Source organism: Mustela lutreola, chromosome 9 (assembly GCF_030435805.1).
Source record: "Mustela lutreola isolate mMusLut2 chromosome 9, mMusLut2.pri, whole genome shotgun sequence".
NCBI classification, from domain to species: Eukaryota; Metazoa; Chordata; class Mammalia; order Carnivora; family Mustelidae; genus Mustela; species Mustela lutreola.
In genome coordinates, this window is record NC_081298.1 from 130640836 (window position 1) to 130658760 (window position 17925).

At 41.7% G+C, this 17925-nt stretch overlaps 1 protein-coding gene across 1 annotated transcript in view; it reads left to right on the forward strand.

The window, feature by feature from the left end:
* The window catches only part of APOB (apolipoprotein B), a 37517-nt gene extending 19817 nt beyond the window's left edge, over positions 1-17700 (forward strand). Inside the window, exons 19-29 of the mRNA XM_059132540.1 lie at positions 29-211; positions 1049-1170; positions 2945-3155; positions 3946-4121; positions 4243-4430; positions 4878-5023; positions 5963-6336; positions 6863-14044; positions 14431-14545; positions 14654-14837; positions 15781-17700. Of these exons, the coding sequence (XP_058988523.1) occupies positions 29-211; positions 1049-1170; positions 2945-3155; positions 3946-4121; positions 4243-4430; positions 4878-5023; positions 5963-6336; positions 6863-14044; positions 14431-14545; positions 14654-14837; positions 15781-17409 (10510 nt within the window). The 3' untranslated portion in view covers positions 17410-17700. The remainder of the gene's footprint in view (positions 1-28; positions 212-1048; positions 1171-2944; positions 3156-3945; positions 4122-4242; positions 4431-4877; positions 5024-5962; positions 6337-6862; positions 14045-14430; positions 14546-14653; positions 14838-15780) is intronic.
* The last annotated feature ends 225 nt before the right edge of the window (positions 17701-17925 follow it).

A 17925-nucleotide genomic window follows, 5' to 3' on the forward strand; every position in this document is an offset into this window, starting at 1 on the left:
TAACACAGGTTTCTTCTTTCTTCCCCAGTAACACATTGTATTTCGTTTCCACTGACAAGACAGAAGTGGTTCCACCTCTCAACGAGAACAGGCAGTCCTGGTCAGCTTGCAAGCCTCTCTTTCCTGGCCTGGACTATTGTACCTCAGGCACTTACTCCACCGTCACCTCCCTAGAACTGGCCTCCTACCATCCGCTGACCAGGGACACCAGGTCAGAGTCGCTCAGTGTCCCACCCTGCATCTGCTCCCCTTCCACATTATGGCCACTTGGTGGGGTGAAGGGAAATCTGTGTGTTGTAAGAGGCCTGTGCCACCAGCCTTGGCACATCATCCTTTAATTACTTAAAATAGCGGTCCTCTGTCCAGCACACCTGAAAGGCACTCCTATTCCTCCCTAAACTTTGAGTAGGACTGAGTTTCTTCATAGATGAGGTGGGGCGGGTGGGGGTAGAGGCAGCTGGAAGGTAAATCATGAGCCTAAAAGAGGTCCTAGCTCAGAAAATAAACAACCAAGATGATTCTGGCTCACTCCCTCCAGGGAGCTAAAGCCCTTGTACATGTACAATTGTACCAGTGTACTCCTTTGAAATCATCTCTTTATAGATGGTGTCTCCCTTTTCTCCCTTATGCATTAGGGAGTGGAATCAGAACACAGATTCCACTTTGCTCCTAATTCAGTGTCCAGGTTTCTGAGCCTCCACACCCATTAGCTGGATTTCCCCTGGGAGCCCACTGAAGCGTTTGAAGTGCCAGCCGTGCTTGAGGGCTCCTTGTCTTCAACTCTCTCTGCTCCCACTGCTTCTTGTCAGCTTTGCTGACACAACAAGTCAGCTCCTGCTCTGTGTGTCCAAACCCCCTGGAATCTCCCCCTGCCTTGGGTTCTTGGAGGGATGGAAAGTGATCAGAAAGGTCCTCCTGAGTGAGGGACAAGAGATGACATTAAAATAAGGGCCATACGTGGATTGCCATGGAGGAGGAGTTATTTGGGGGCGGTTAACATCATCACCGAAAGCTCTAACATTGTGCACATGCCCTGGGATGTCTTTAGATTTGAACTGGAACTGAAGCCCACGGGAGAAGTTGAGCAGTATTTGGCCAGCGTAACCTACGAACTTCAGAGAGAGGCTGGCGCCCCGGTGGACACACTGACCTTTGTAACTCAGACAGAAGGCAAGTATCTGGAAAGGGCTCCTCCAGCTCTGCCTCGGTCTCAGATCCAGGACTCACAAGGAGCACTGATTAATTTACTGAATTTAACAAATATTTACTGTGGTCAGGCCCTTGTAAGAGCAGAGGCTAGAGCAATGAAAGTGGTGATCAAGTCTCTGTCCGCATACCATTTACAGCCGACAGCCAAACACGTAACTCTTCAGAATGCCAGACTGGTGCTGGGGAGAAAAATAGTTAAAGGGATCTAGGGAATGTCTAGAGTGACAGGGAAGAGGAGGGGGTGGGGGAAGACAGTGCCATTTGACATGATAAGGGAAAGGGTCACTGGTAAAAGAATGTTAAAAAGGGACTTGAAGGAGATAAGGGTATGAGCCATGTAGAAAGTGTTACAGTCTGAGGGGCTCATAGGTGCAAAGGCCCTGAGGCAGGTGTATGGCTGCCAAGTTTGAGGAGAAGGAGGGAAGCTGGTATGACTGAAGAGGAGAGATCAGGGAGGAAAATGTTAGAAAGTGAGGTCACAGAGATAGGGGGCAGTACAGGAAGGACGTGTTTGTAGGTCGTGGCAAGGATATTGGCTTTTACTGTGAGTGAAATAGGAAGTCACTGGAGAGTTTCCATGATTTGATCTATGTTCATAGTGGGGAAAGACGTTACGGGGGACAGGGACATTGCAGTGGGCTGTTGCGGTGATCCAGGCCAGAGATATGGGCACTTAGGATTAGAGCAGAAGCAGAAGAGTTCTAATAGTTGGATTCTGGACATATTTTGAAGTTGGGGTTTCTTGGGATTTGCTGACAAGGTGGGTGTTGAAAGTAAGAGAGAAGATGGAATCATGATGAAGTTTTTTGGCCCAAGGAACTAAGAGTGGAGTTGCTGTGTACCTAGATACAAAATGACTGGTGGAGAAGTAGCTTTTAGGGGACATGGCAAACTTAGATGCTCACCTTGGAAGGTTTTTTAATGTAGGGATAGTATGTCGCAAAATTAAATGAGAAAAACAAAACCCACAAGAAATGAGGTACATGCTGGGGAAAAAAATGGTCACGTAACAACTTTCCAAAGGTATAAAATGGGCAATCCTGTGAATTGAAAACCTAGGAATCTTGTGACAAAGGAAGGAGAATTTGGGGAGAGGGGAAGCCAGGACTGGCATGGCTAGGAACCAAAAAGGGTGTCACAGGTAGAGTCACATAGAGATGTCCTCTCTGTCTGACATAGAAGGACCTCGAGGCTTTGTTGTTCCCTGACTTTGCCAGGTGTGCCCCATGTCAGATCTTTTCATTCCAGGTCCCAGTGCCTGGAATGCTCTCCCTCCTGAACATGGTATGGCTCAGACTTATTCTTCATTCGGGTCTCTGCCCACACCTTGCTGCATCAGAGAGAACTCTCACCACCACACAGGAAATAGCACCTCTCTATCCCTCTCTTTATTGTCTTCCTAATTTTTACTTTTCTTCATGAAATCTAGTATCATCTGACATAAGTAAGATGATTATTGCCTGTGCACCCCCCACTAGAATGTGAGCTCTATGAGGACAAGGTGAGCTCTATGCTCCCCAATACCAAGAGCAGGGCCAAGCATACGACAGGCAATCAATAAATATTTGCAGACTGAACAAATGTATAGTTAGGAATTGAAGGTAAACTCCTAAACTGTGTCCTCATTTGAGCACATTGAATGATTACTTAGAATTTCTCTGCCTTTTCCTCTCCTTCCTTCCTAAACATAGCTTCTGAATACACATGTCTTGATTCTCTCATATACCCTTGCTAGGTGCAAAGCTGACCGAGGCTACTATGACGTTCAAATATAACCGGCAAAGGATGACGTTGTCCAGTGAGATCCAAATTCCCGATTTTGACGTTGACCTTGGTACAGTCCTCAGAGTTAGTGATGAATCTACTGTGGAAAAAAAATCTTACAAGCTCACTTTGGACCTTCAGAACAAGAAAATTACTGAGGTTACTCTCACTGGCCGCATGAGGTATGGAAGGCTTGGATGATCTGACCTGAACAGCAGGCCCTTGTAGCTCTTCCTTTTTAGCTGTAAGACTGACCAAACCAGGGGCACATGGGTGGCTCAGTTGGTTAAGCATCTGCCTTCAACTCAGGTCATGGTCCCAGGGTCCTGGGATCAAGCCCCACGTCGGGCACCCTGATCAGCAGGGAGCCGGCTTCTCCCTCTACCTCTGTCTGCTGCTCCCCCTGCTTATGCTCGCTCTCTCGCTCTCTCTCTCTCAAATAAATAAATAAGTCTTTTTAAACCTTTTTTTAAAAAGTGATGACCAAACCAGGGGCATCCCCAGTCTGTGGTCCGAGGGGCAGATAGAGAGCCCTCAATACTCCAACCGTCTGCACATGTCTAGTTGGACCTTCCTACTATTCACTGGGCATTTACTACTCATCAGGCATTGTGCTGGGTTCTCTGAAGGAATCATCTCAGTTCTTATAATAAACTGCAACCTACATATGAGTCTCCATGTTTTATAGATAAGAAAATGGGAGCTCAGAGGGGCTAAATAATTTGGCCAAAGCCAGAGAGCTAGTAAATCGTACAGTGGGATTCAGACAATTTCTGAAAATCATTCCTTTCTCCCACACCTCCTTGGAAAAGTCCCGCATTTGTGCCAAAGTCAGCTTCAGACGTTAATGAGCTCATTTTCGGAGCCGTTCATGTATCTCATTTTTGTGGCCACAAATGACACTTTTGTTTAATCCTATGTATCCCCTTGGAATGGATAGTCATTGATATCAAATCATTTTCTTTTCAATAGCTACAACAAAAAGGAAGAAGGCAAAATCAAAGGTGTTATTTCCGTGCCCCGTCTGCAAGCCGAAGTCAGAAGTGAAATCCTTACCCAGTGGTCTCCCACAAAACTACTCCTCCTCATGGACTCGTCCGCCACAGCTTACGGCTCAACAATTTCCAAGAAGCTGGTCTGGCGTTATGGTATGTACCTCCTCTTTCCGTGAGTACTTCCGAGAGCACCGTGGACGGGAGGGTATTTCTGAGAAGCATGGGTTAGGACTGACCTGGTACTACAAATGATGTCTCACATGTGCACTTTCAGACGAAGAGAAGATTGAATTTGAATGGAACACAGGCACCAACGTGGATACCAAAAAAGCAGCTTCTAATTTCCCTGTGGATGTCTCTGATTATCCTAAAAGCTTGCATATGTATGCCAATAGTCTCTTGGATCACAGAGTTCCTCAAACAGACATGACTTTCCGGCACATGGGTTCCAAATTAATAGTTGTAAGTACAAATCAGTCAGCTGATAAATACATGGTTAAAAGAACTAATTACATACTTAACTCTGAGTTAGGTGAAGAAGAGTATCCAAAGATGGATATGCTTCCTACCCCAGGGAATTCCTGGGGAGCAAACAAATATGAATGCATGGTTAGTTACCCAGTTACACAGGCCATATGTGATAAATACCTAATGAATATTACTAACCTTCAAAGGAAGCTTCAAGACCTTGGCTAGGAGTTTGCCTATGTTATATATTCTTTTTATAAAATCCAGGAAAAGATCGATGATGAACACCCCAAATTCATAATTTTCTGTGATTTCTTTATAACTTTCAATGCATTATTCTGCTTAATGATTGATCTGTCAAATATAGATTATCACCTAATGTTAATTATACTTTGAGGTCCCTCCATACCCTTTGCTCTAAAAGCTTCTTTTATTTTGTAGGCAACAAACATATGGATTCAGAAGGCATCTAATCATCTTCCTTATGTCCAGAACTGGCAAGATCAACTCAGTGGACTAAAAGAATTGTACCTCCAGAAAATGGGATTGCCTGAGTTCCACATCCCAGAAAACCTCTTCTTGAAAAGGTAAAAAAAAAAAAGAAAAATGAAAAATTTCTTGAACCATGGAAAGTAAATGGAAGGTTTTACTTAGCATAACTTAGACTCTTTTTAAATTTACCTTTTTAAGAGAAATAATTGAAGCATCTTAAGGAGATTAATAACTCTCACATAAGCATGATGGCATTTTTGCTTTATGGGTCATGGGATCTGAATGTGAACACCAATCCAGTCAGAAAGAACCTAAGAAAGTGATTGGGGGATTCTGGTACATTCCCACAAAGAGGTTTTATGCACCGCAGACTGAATTTGAAAGCCATCTAGTTTTCCTCTGTTATAAATGAACTATTATAATAGTCCACTGTATGTGCATAGTATTGAAAAAATTTCAAAGGGCTTTTAGGTATGTGAGGCCAGCTCTGTGAGATGGGTACTATTATCCTCTCTATACAGATAACATCACTGAGATTCAGAGAGGCATAGACACATAGCATCACCACTCCATGGAAGCTAAAACTATAGCCCAAGATTACTGCCCCTACACCACACTCTTTTCACACACCCAGTTGTCTCATTTCAGTTTGGCAAATAGGAAGTATCAAATGTCACGTGTGTGTAAGATGCTACACTAAGTGCAGTGAGGAGCTAGAAACCAGATAAAGTATCATCCTTCCTCCCGGGAAGAACATGTAAGCCTTGACAACTGAACAGGTTAATTATGTAAGCAGAATTGCAACATGTTCTTTGAGATAGATTTAAGGGACTGGCTCTTGGAAGGTTTTTGAATTGATTTGAGTCTTTGATGGTTGGAGGTAAAAAGCAGGGTTCTGGACACAGGGAGCAGCATGAGGAAAAGGCAGTGTGGGTTGGGGTATGGGGCACATGTGCCACTGCCTCTGTCAGAGAGCAGGGAACTCTGAGTTGTTGATGTCTGACTGTGGGGATGTTGTCTTTCTTTCATTTTAGTGATGGCCGTGTCAAATACACATTGAACAAGAACAGTATGATAATTGAGATTCCTTTGCCTTTTGGTGGAAAATCCTCGAAAGATCTAAAGATGTTAGAGACTATTCAGACACCAGACCTCAACTTCAAGTCCGTAGGATTCCACCTGCCATCTCGGGAATTCCAAGTGCCCACTTTTACCATTCCCAAGTTGTATCAACTGCGAGTGCCTCTTCTGGGTGTTCTAGACCTCTCTACAAATATCTACAGCAATTTGTACAACTGGTCTGCCTCCTACACTGGTGGCAACACCAGCACCAACCACTTGAGCCTTCAGGCTCGGTACCACATGAAGGCTGACTCTGTGATTGATTTGCTGTCCTACAGTGTGCAAGGTGAGCCATGGTCGGGTAGAGGATACACAGGGTGAATTCATTGCACGCTCTGACAGGATAGTCTCCTCTGGGAAGGAAAAGACTTGGGCTTTCTTACAGATATTTCCCTTCTATTTAGAATCCTATTCATTCATTCATTCATTCATTCACTCAACTAATAGAAATATTAATTAAACGTATAATATGTACCAAGCATTCTACTGGGGCATCAACAGAGTAAGAAGGCAGCTAAACTGATAATGAAAATTTAGCATAGGAGATACTATGAAAAATATAGTGGAAAAGTACAAGGCACAGAGAAGCACTTGATAAGGGAACCCAACAAGATCTGTGGTGGTCAGGGAAGCCTTTGGCTGTCAGATTTTATGCTTGTGTTATGGATGGAGGAGACTTGCATGACTAACTCAGATTAAGGGGACTTTATTTTTTTTTGAAGGGGGGGTACTTTATTACTGAAAGACTTTCAACATAGAAATTGCTATGGAAATTTATTATTTGATTTAACTAACTTAAATTTTTATGTCAGGGTCTGGAGAAACAACCTACGACCGCAGGAATTCATTCACATTATCATGTGATGGGTATCTACGCCACAGATTATTGGATTCAACGATGAAATTCAGTCACGTGGAAAAAATTAGAAATAATCCAGCCTCAAAAAGTTTGCTAACATTTGAAGCTTCTAGTGCCTGGGGACCTCAGATGTCTGCTTCAGTACATTTGGACTCAAAAAAGAAACATCATTTGTATGTCAGGGAAGCCAAGATTGATGGGCAGTTGAGAATCTCTTCGTTCTATGCTAAAGGCACATATGGCTTGACTTACCAGAGGGATTCTAACACTGGCCAGTTAAGTGGAGAGTCCAACCTGAGGTTTAACTCCTCCTACCTCCAGGGTACCAACCAGATGACAGGAAGTTATGAGGATGGTGTTGTCTCGTTAACCTCCACCTCGGATCTGCAAGATGGCGTCATTAAAAATACTGCTTTCCTAAGATACGAGAACTATGAGCTGACCCTGAAATCAGACACCAATGGGAAGCACGAGGACTTTGCCACTTCTAACAAAGTGGACATGACCTTCTCCAGGCAAAATGCATTGCTACGTTCTGAGTATCAGGCCGATTACAAGTCATTGAGGTTCTTCACCCTGCTTTCCGGATCACTAAATTCCCATGGCCTTGAATTAAATGCTGATATTTTGGGCACGGACAAAATTAACAGTGGTGCTCACAAAGCAACGCTAAGGATTGCCCAGGATGGACTGTCCACCAGTGCAACTACCAACTTGAAGTATAGCCCGCTGGTGCTGCAGAATGAGCTGAACGCCGCGCTTGGCCTCTCCGGGGCATCTATGAAATTAACAGCGAACGGCCGCTTCAGGGAACACAATGCGAAATTCAGTCTGGATGGAAAAGCTGCCCTCACAGAGGTGTCGCTGGGAAGTGCTTATCAGGCCATGATCTTGGGCGTCGACAGCAAAAATGTCTTCAATTTCAAAATTAGCCGGGAGGGCCTGAAGCTTTCAAATGACATGATGGGATCTTACGCGGAGATGAAGCTTGACTACACAAACAGCCTGAATATTGCAGGGTTATCGCTGGACTTCTCTTCAAAACTTGACAACATTTACAGCTCTGACAAGTTTTATAAGCAAAATGTTAATGTACAGCTACAGCCCTATTCTCTCGTAACTACTTTAAACAATGACCTGAAATTCAATGCCCTGGATCTGACCAACAGTGGGAAGTTACGGCTAGAACCCCTGAAGCTGAACGTGGGTGGGAACATAAAAGGACTCTACCAAAACAACGAAATAAAACACATCTACACCATTACTTACGGTGACTTATCAGCAAGTTATAAAACAGACACCATAGCTAAAGTGCAGGGTATGGAGTTCAGCCATCGGGTCAACACAAACATGGCTGGGCTGGCTTCCACCATCGACATCAGTACAAACTACAACTCAGATTCACTCCACTTCAGCAACGCTGTTCACTCTGCCGTGGCCCCATTTACAATGACCATTGATGCACACACAAATGGCAATGGGAAACTGAGTCTCTGGGGAGAGCACAGTGGGCAGCTGTATAGCAAATTCCTGCTGAAAGCAGAACCTCTGTCCCTGACTTTCTCTCATGATTACAAAGGATCCACAAGCCACCATCTCCCGTTGAAGAGCAGCATCACGACTGCTCTTGATCACAAAGTCAGCGCCCTGCTTACTCCGGCTGAGCAGACCGGCACCTGGAAGCTCAAGACCCGGCTGAATGAAAATGGATACAGCCAGGACTTCGATGCTTACAATAATAAAGACAAAGTTGGTGTGGAGCTTCAAGGACAAGCCCTGGCTGACCTCACCCTGCTAGACTACCCCATTAAAGTGCCATTTTTGTTCAGTGAGCACACCAACATAATTGACGCTTTAGGGTTGAGGGATGCTGTTGACCAGCCCCAAGAATTCCGTGTTGTTGCTTCCGTAAAATATGATAAGAATCAAGATGTCCACACTATCAACCTCCCATTCTTTGAAACACTGCCAGAATATTTCGAGGAGAAACGAATGGTGATTATAACCGCACTGGAAACCATACAGAGAGAACTGAAACTCATTGATGTTGATCAGTTTGTGAGGAAATACAGAACAACCTTGGACGAGCTCCCACAACAAGTCAATGGTTATTTGAATGCACTCAATTGGGAGAGACAAATTTCGAGTGCCAAGGAGAAACTAACTGCTCTTGTGGAGAATTACAAAATTACAGAAAATGATCTACAAATCACATTAGACAATACCAAAATCAGCCTTAATGACAAACTGTCTCAACTAAAAACATATGTGATACAATTTGATCAGTATATTAATGATAATTATGATTTAGATGATTTTAAAACCACTATTGCTAAGATTATTGATCAAATCATTGAAAATCTGAAAATTCTTGATGAACATTATCATATCCATGTAAATTTAGTAAAAACAATCCATGATGTGTGTTTGTTTATTGAAAAGACTGACTTTAGCAGAATTGGAAGTAGTACTGCATTTTGGATTCAAAATGTGGATGCAAAGTACAAAATCAAAATCCAGATACAAGAGAAATTAAAACAGATCAAGACACAGATTGAGAATCTAGACCTCCAGCACCTTGCTGAACAGTTAAAACAGCAGGTCCAGGCTACTGATGTCAGAGTTCTTTTACATTGGTTGAGAACTATAATTCCATTTCAAAGAATACAGGAAATTATTGAGCATGTGAAATACTATATTATAAATCTTATGAAAGATTTTGAAGTAGCTGAGAAAATCAGTGCACTTGGAACCATGTCCCATGAGTTAATTAAGATGTATGAAGTAGACAAACACATCCAGGTTTTAATGGATAAATCGGTACAGTTGGCCCACCAATATAAGTTGACAGAGACTGTTCAGAAGCTAAGCAGTGTCCTACAACAAGTTAAGATAAAAGATCACTTTGAGAAATTGGTTACATTTATTGATAATGCTATCAAACATCTTAAAGCATTGTCTTTTAAAAAAATCATTGAACAAGTAAACAGATCCCTTGACTTGTTGGTAAAGAGATTAAGGTCATTTGATTACCACCAGTTTGTAAATGAAACCAATAACAAAATCCATGAGGTGACCCAGAGACTCAATGGTGAAATCCAGGCCCTGGAACTTCCACAGAAAGCTAAAGCACTGACACTGTTTGTAGAAGACATCAAGGCCAAGGTTTCAGTCCATCTGGAACACCTCAAGGGCACCCAAATAAACATATTCTTTGATCAGTTGCAGGAAGCTTTAAGTTCAACATCTTTAATCTACATGAAAGAAAAATTCCGAGAAACCCTAGAAGATACACGAGACCGGTTGTATCAAATGGACATTCAGCAGGAAGTTCAACGGTACCTGTCCCTGATCAGCCAGGCTTACAGCACGCTTGTCACTTTTATTTCTGACTGGTGGAGTCTCGCCGCTAAGAACCTCACTGACTTTGCAGAACAGTACTCTATCCAAGACTGGGCTGAGAACCTGAAAGCCTTGGTAGAACGAGGATTCACTATTCCTGAAATCCAGACCACTTTTGGAACCATGCCTGCCTTTGAAGTCAGTCTCCGTGCTCTTCAGGAAGCTACGTTTCAGACTCCGGACTTCATAGTCCCCCTGACAGATCTGAAGGTTCCATCAATTCAGATCAACTTCAAAAGGTTGAAAGATATAGAGGTGCCATCCAAGTTTGCCACGCCAGAATTTACTGTCCTTAATACCTTTCATGTGCCTTCCTTTACAATTGACTTGGTAGAAATAAAAGCAAAGATCATCAGAACGATTGACCAAATGCTGCATGGGGAGCTGCAGTGGCCAGTTCCAGAAGTGGACCTGAGGGACCTGATAGGGGTGGACACTATTCTTGCTAGTATCACTCTGCCAGACTTCCATCTGCCAGAAATCACAATTCCAGAACTCATAATCCCAAATCTCGATTTTAAAGATTATCAAGTTCCTGACCTTCACATACCAGAATTCCAGCTTCCCAGCATCTCACCCACAGTTGAAGTCCCTACTTTTGGCAAGCTTCATGGCCTTTTGAAAATCCAGTCTCCCCTTTTCACATTAGATGCAAATGCTGATGTTCAGAATGTAACGATTTCAGGGAACAGGGCAGAGATCGCAGCTTCTGTCACTGCCAAAGGAGAGTCCAAATTAGAAGTTCTCAATTTCGATTTTCAAGCCAACGCACAGCTTTCAGACCCTGAGTTTAATCCACTGATTATGAAGCAATCCATGAGGTTCTCCAGCAAGTACCTGAAAACAGAGCATGAGAGTGAAGTGCTGTTTTTTGGGAATAGGATTGAGGGAAAATCAAACACGGTGGCAGGCTTACACACAGAAAAAAATACGCTGGAGCTTAGTCATGGTGTGCTTGTCGGGATAAACAATCAGCTTACTTTGGACAGCAACACAAAATACTTTCACAAATTGAACGTCCCCAAGCTGGACTTTTCTAGCCAGGCTGAGCTGCGTAATGAAATCAAGACCCTGTTGGGAGCTGGACATGTAGCATGGAATTCTTCTGGCCTAGGGTCATGGAAATGGGCATGCCACACATTCTCAGATGAAGGGTCCCATGAATCACAAGCTGGCTTTACTATGGAAGGACCCAGTGCTTCCTTTGGATTATCTAATAAGATCAATAGCAAACACCTAAGATTAAGCCAAAACTTGGTTTTTGAATCTGGCTTCTTTGACTTTGCTAAATTTGAAATCCAGTCACAGGTTGAATCCCAGCATGTGGGGCGCAGTGTTCTGGCTGCTAAAGGCACAGCACTGCTTGGAGAAAGGAAGGCAGAGATAACTGGCAACCATGATGCTCATTTAAATGGAAAAGTTATTGGAAATTTGAAAAATTCTCTTTTCTTTGCAGCACAGCCATTTGAGATTACTGCATCCACGAACAATGAAGGGAATTTGAAAGTTAGTTTTCCATTAAAATTGATAGGGAAGGTAGACTTCTTGAATAATTACGCATTGTTTTTGAGTCCCAGCACCCAACAAGCAAGTTGGCAAGCAAGTGCCAGGTTCAATCAGTATAAGTACCATCAGAATTTCTCTGCTGGAAACAATGAGAACAGCATTGAGGCCCACATAGGAATAAATGGAGAAGCCAACCTGGATTTCCTCAACATTCCTTTGACGATTCCTGAAATGACTCTACCTTACACAACACTCACAACTCCCCAGGTGAAAGATTTCTCCCTTTGGGAAAAAATGGGCTTGAAGGATTTCTTGAAGACAACAAAGCAATCATTTGATTTAAGTGTAAAGGCTCAGTATAAGAAAAACAAAGACGAGCACATCATCCCAATTCCTTTTTATGCAAAAGATTTCCAGGTACTGAGTACCCCAAATGATATTTTCATTCCAGCCATGGGCAATATTACCTATGACTTTTCCTTTAAGTCAGTCCTCATCACGCTGAATACCAATGTTGGACTGTATAACCAGTCAGATATTGTTGCTTATTTCCTAACTTCCTCTTCTTCTGTCACTGATGCTCTGCAGTACAAATTAGAGGGCACCTCAAGTTTGACGAGGAAAAGAGGCTTGAAGCTAGCCACAGCTTTGTCTCTGAGTAATAAATTTATGGAAGGAAATCATGACAGTACTTTTAGTTTGACCAAGAAAAACATGGAGGCATCAGTGACAACATCTGCAGAAGTCCAAATTCCTATTTTGAGAATGAAATTCAAGCAAGAACTTAATGGAAATACCAAGTCAAAGCCTACTGTCTCTTCATCCATTGAATTAATGTATGATCTCAATTCTACTGCTACAGGAACAATCAACCACCAACTCAACTTAGAGAGCCTCACCTCTTACTTTTACATTGAATCATCTACCAAAGGAGATATCAAGGGCTCAGTACTTTCATTAGAATATTCAGGTACTATTGACAGCGAAGCCAGTACTTACTTGAATTCCAAGAGTACTCGGTCTTCAGTGAAGCTGCAAGGGGCTTCCAAAGTTGATGGTATCTGGAACCTTGAAGTAAAAGAAAATTTTGCTGGAGAAGCCACTCTGCAACGCATCTATGCCATCTGGGAACACAACACAAAAAACTATTTACAGCTAGGAGGCTTCATTTTATCATCTGGAGAGCATACAAGCAAAGCCACCCTGGTACTCTCCCCATGGAAAATATCAGCCTTCATTCAGGTCCATGAAAGTCAGCCCCATTCCCTCCTTGAAATCAATTACCTTGGCCAGGAGGTGTCCCTGCATGCTAACACTGAGAACCAGAAGATCAGCTGGAAAAGTGAGGTCCAGGTTCATTCTCAGTTCTTCCAGAACAACATACAAATTTCCAATGGCCAAGAAGAGGCACGCCTTGATATTGCAAGTTCCTTAAAAGTGTCCCCATGGTTCCTCAAAGATATTGTCCTTCCAGTTTATGATAAGAGCTTATGGGACCTCCTAAAGTTGGATGTCACCACCAGCATTGATACGAAACAGGATCTTCATGCTTCAGCTGCCCTTGTGTATACCAAAAACCCCAATGGCTATCATTTCTCTTTCCCTTTGCAAGAATTAGCTGATAAATATATTATCCCCAGACTGAAAATAAGTGATCTAAATTCAAGTTTTGTCATACCTACATTCCAAGTCCCATTTACAGATCTTCAGGTTCCATCCTACACGTTTGATTTCAGTGAAATAAAAATCTATAAGAAGCTAAGCACTTTGCCATTTTCCCTCTATATACCAACACTACCCAAAGTAAAATTCCCCCAAGTTGATGTGTTAACAAAGTATTCTGAACCAGAAGACTCTTCAGTTCCCTTTTTTGAGATAACTATGCCTGCATCTCAGTTAACTGTGTCCCAATTCACCTTTCCAAAAAGTTTTTCAGCTCACAGTGCTGTTGGGTATCTAAATGAGGTGGCCAGAAAAATTGCAGACGTTGAGTTGCCAGCCATTACCATACCTGAGCAGACTATTGAGATACCTACCCTTATGTTCTCTGTACCTGCTGGAATTTTCATTCCCTTCTTTGGAGGACTGACTGCACATTTTGGAGTGGCCTCTCCCATGTATAGTGGTAATTGGAGTGCTGGTTTGAAAAACAAAGGAGAATATGTTGAAACATTCCTGAATGCTACATGCAGTTCAACCATTCAATTCCTGGAATATGATCTAAATGGTAAGATCCTCTCCTATATGCTCTATATTTGCAATGAGAGTTGTGAATGAATAATTAGATATTTTTGTAAGACTGGAAGCAAAATTACTTCCACAGCAAAATTTTAAAAAGAGAGAAGGAGAAGGGTATATATCCCACATGTAAAAACCATTCAATAGAAAACCTATGATATTCAAGAGAAATAGATTCCAAGAAAGTGTATTTTTTTTTCTGTGATGACCTTAGGACTAAAAATGTCTCCTTCTGTTTATCGTTGTTAAATATGGACTGCATGTTTCAAACATGTAAAGCATGTAGTCGAGATGGAATTCTCCTGGTTTTCACAATGAAAATGCTTATGTCTTGAAATTCTTAATCTAATGAAATATAGCTTTTCTCCTCTACAGTTGTGGGAACACACAAATTTGAAGATGGCACGTTCATCTGTAGGACGAAAGGAACATTTGCACATCGTGACATCAGTGCAGAATATAAAGAAGATAGCAAATATCAAGGACTTCAGTATGGAACTTTTATGGAAATCTCACCTCTTTTCAAATCACTGTGATATTTTTTTCTTCCCAAATCCGTGCCCCTTTCATGATGGCTCATCTGCTTTTCTACTTTCAGGGACTGGAAAAAAGAGATTCGCCTTGACATCACCAGTCCAGCATTCACTGATGTCCATCTGCACCACCAGCTAAGCAAGAACAGCCTCTCCTCCTCTGTGACCTCCCCAGCCATAGGCACTGTAGCCTTGGACTTGGAAGAAAATAACAGTACCTTAAAATGGAACTTGTACTATCGCCCTCGGGTGAGTCCCATCTAATGGGTTACATACCCTGAGAATGGGTAGAGAATTTGGGAAGATCAATTCAATTCATTACAAGTATTCTCTCAAGGCTTTTCCAAAGTATGGGAAAACAAGCAATGAGCAGGCTGAACTTTTTCTCTGAGAAACTACTCTCCAGAATGTACTACCATGATTTTGTTGATTTTAGTTATGATGGGCACATATGACATCCTATTTCCACTATTATTTTATTACTTTGTGGCAAATTTAGAGTGACGAGGGTTATGCCTCATCATCTAAATCATGAGCAAACTCTCCTGAGTACAGTTTTTCCATAGTGGTTTCCAGAGTATCTGAGGCTTCAGAAATTTTTCCCACAATAGAAGCGTTAGCTGAGATATGCCAAATTTCTCTCATGTACTTTACACGTTCTACTGGGGCCAAATCAAAGTTGCCATTAGTAGAAACGAAGAAGCCATAAAGTTCTAGTGCAAGAGTTTGTCATAGGTTTGGAGAATGAATGGCTCCTCATACTAGTATCCTAGAACTCTGCTAGATGGGCTCTGGACTTTTTCCTTTTTGCTACTTCTCCTTTCTCTGAAGTAGTCTTCTCCTGTGTCTTTTTCCACTTTCTCCTCCTCCTCCTCCCCCTCCCCAACGCTCTCCCCCTCTTCTAATCTTCAGTCCTTAAGAAGGCCTTAATGTTAAGCGTTACTGTGTAAATGCCATGCATAATTTTATCTTTCCTGGGTTACATGATAAAGAGGAATTAACAACAGTGAATTTGTTTAACCATAACACAAACACATGAACTGACATATGAAAGATAAATCCCCTTCAGAGTATGAAAGATCCTCTGATCTTTACTTTTAACTGCTAATGAAGTTTTAGTGTAGTATATTATGTATCAGGATAATGGAAAACATGTTATTTTCATCTTCTTTTTTTTTTTTCTTAATTTTAGTCCTCTCTAGATAAAAAACTTGACATATTCAAAACTGAATGGAGGTACCAGGAATCTGGTGAGAACCGTCAGATCAAGGTCAGCTGGGAAGAAGAAGCAGCATCTGAACTACTAAGCTCTCTCAAAGACAATGTGCCCAAGGCCACGAGGGCTCTTTATAACTATGCTAACAAGTACCACCAGGAGCACACAGGACTCGATCTGGGAGATGCTTCTTTAAAACTGAGAAGAAGTCTGCAGAATAGCGCTGAGTGGGCCTATCAAGGTGCCATGAGGCAGATTGATGAGGCAGAAATAGAGCTCCAGAGGATAGCCAGAGACACCACTAGAACCTACCAGCAGTGGAAGGACAAGGCCCAGGATTTGTACCAGAAACTGTCATTGGCTCAGGGAGACCAAGCTGATCTCCAGGGACTCCAGAATGACATGTTTGACAGATTAATAGTAGTTACTCAGAAATACAAAGTCTTAGTCAGTCATCAGATTGACTTGTTGGTTGATTTCCTGAAGTCCACCAAATTCCAGCTCCCAGGAAAAGCTGGGACATATACTATAGATGAAGTCTGCACTGTGGTCATGAAGAAAGTAGGGCAGGTGCTGTCCAAGATATATTCAAAAATCCACAGTGGGTCAGAAATACTGTTTTCTTATTTCCAAGACCTGATGGAGAAATCTGAATTAATCAAGGACCTAGAAATTAAAATTCCTTTTGAGTCAAAGAATGTTAAACTAAAAAATTTAATCTCAGAGTTTGGGAGTCTATTGGAATATTTATCAGATAAGCTACAGGATATATTTAATAAACTTCAGTCTCTCAAGACTACAGAGATGCTAAGTGATCTTCAAAACCAGTTACAAGACACTTTCAAAGACATAGAAGAAGTTATTCCATACTTAAAGGGTACAGAATTTGCTTATCTCATTGATTTTATTCAAGACAAGATCAACATAATTTTCAATGAGTCTATCACATATGTTTCTGAACTCCTGTCCCTTTACCTTGGCAAGTTTAATGAACTTGAATATAGGCTTCAGGAAGCTTCTGAACAGTTACAGCAGTACCGTCAGTACATAAAGGATCTTTACAAAGAATCTGTTGATGGAAGTGTGTTCAGCTGGACAACGAGGTTTTATGAACTTGAAGAAAAGATCATCTGCTTCCTCGAGAACCTAGTGGGTGTCCTTAAGGACTTGCACTCCACTTACATTGTCAGCACTGCTATGTTGTCTTCCGAAATCTCAAATCATGTTGAGCAGTGGCAGAAAGATATCCAGGAATACCTTAGCATCCTTACCGATGCAGATGGAAAAGGGAAAGAGAAGATTGCAGAGCTTTCTACCAGGGCTCAGGAAAAAATTAAAAGCTGGGCCACTGCAATGAAGGAAATCATTTCTGATTACCATCAGCAGTTCAGATATAAACTACAAGATTTTTCAGAACAACTCTCTGAATATAATGAAAAATTCATTACTGAGTCCAAAAGATTGATTGACCTGTTCATTCAAAAATACCACATGTTTCTAACATATATCACTGAATTACTACTGAAAGAGATACAATTGACCACAGTCAATAACATGATCCCCTACATCACGGTTTCTCCAGGAGAATTTACTATTACCTTCTAATTGTTTATAGCAATTAATTAATTGTTTCAATTAAACTTTCATATAGTAGGGGGAAATTCAAACTGTACTTATTGATATAACCACACACTGAGCCAACCTTATGGCAAGCAGCTCACTATAAACAGAAGCCCATATGAACTGGATCTGCACGGAAGCTGGTATCAGATCTCTGAAGGTCTCTCAAGTCTGGGAAATAACATTTCTTTTGCCAGTTAAAAAAAAAAAATCAGGATCTGAGTTATTTTGTGAAACGTGGGGGAGGGAGAACAAATAAATGAATTCTTTATTGCATATACTAGCACGCAATTTGACTCATTCATCTTGAAAAATAACAAAATGAGGGTATTGGTTCTAATATCTGGTATTTCAAAACTTCTAGAAGAATACATGCAGAGTTTAGAGTAATAGAATAAAAGAGGAAAGGGAGAATTTGAGGAGGGAAATATTTTGTCACCTAAAAGAAAAAAGAGGTAACTGATATCAAGGATTGTATTTGCCAAGTGAAAAGGAAGAACT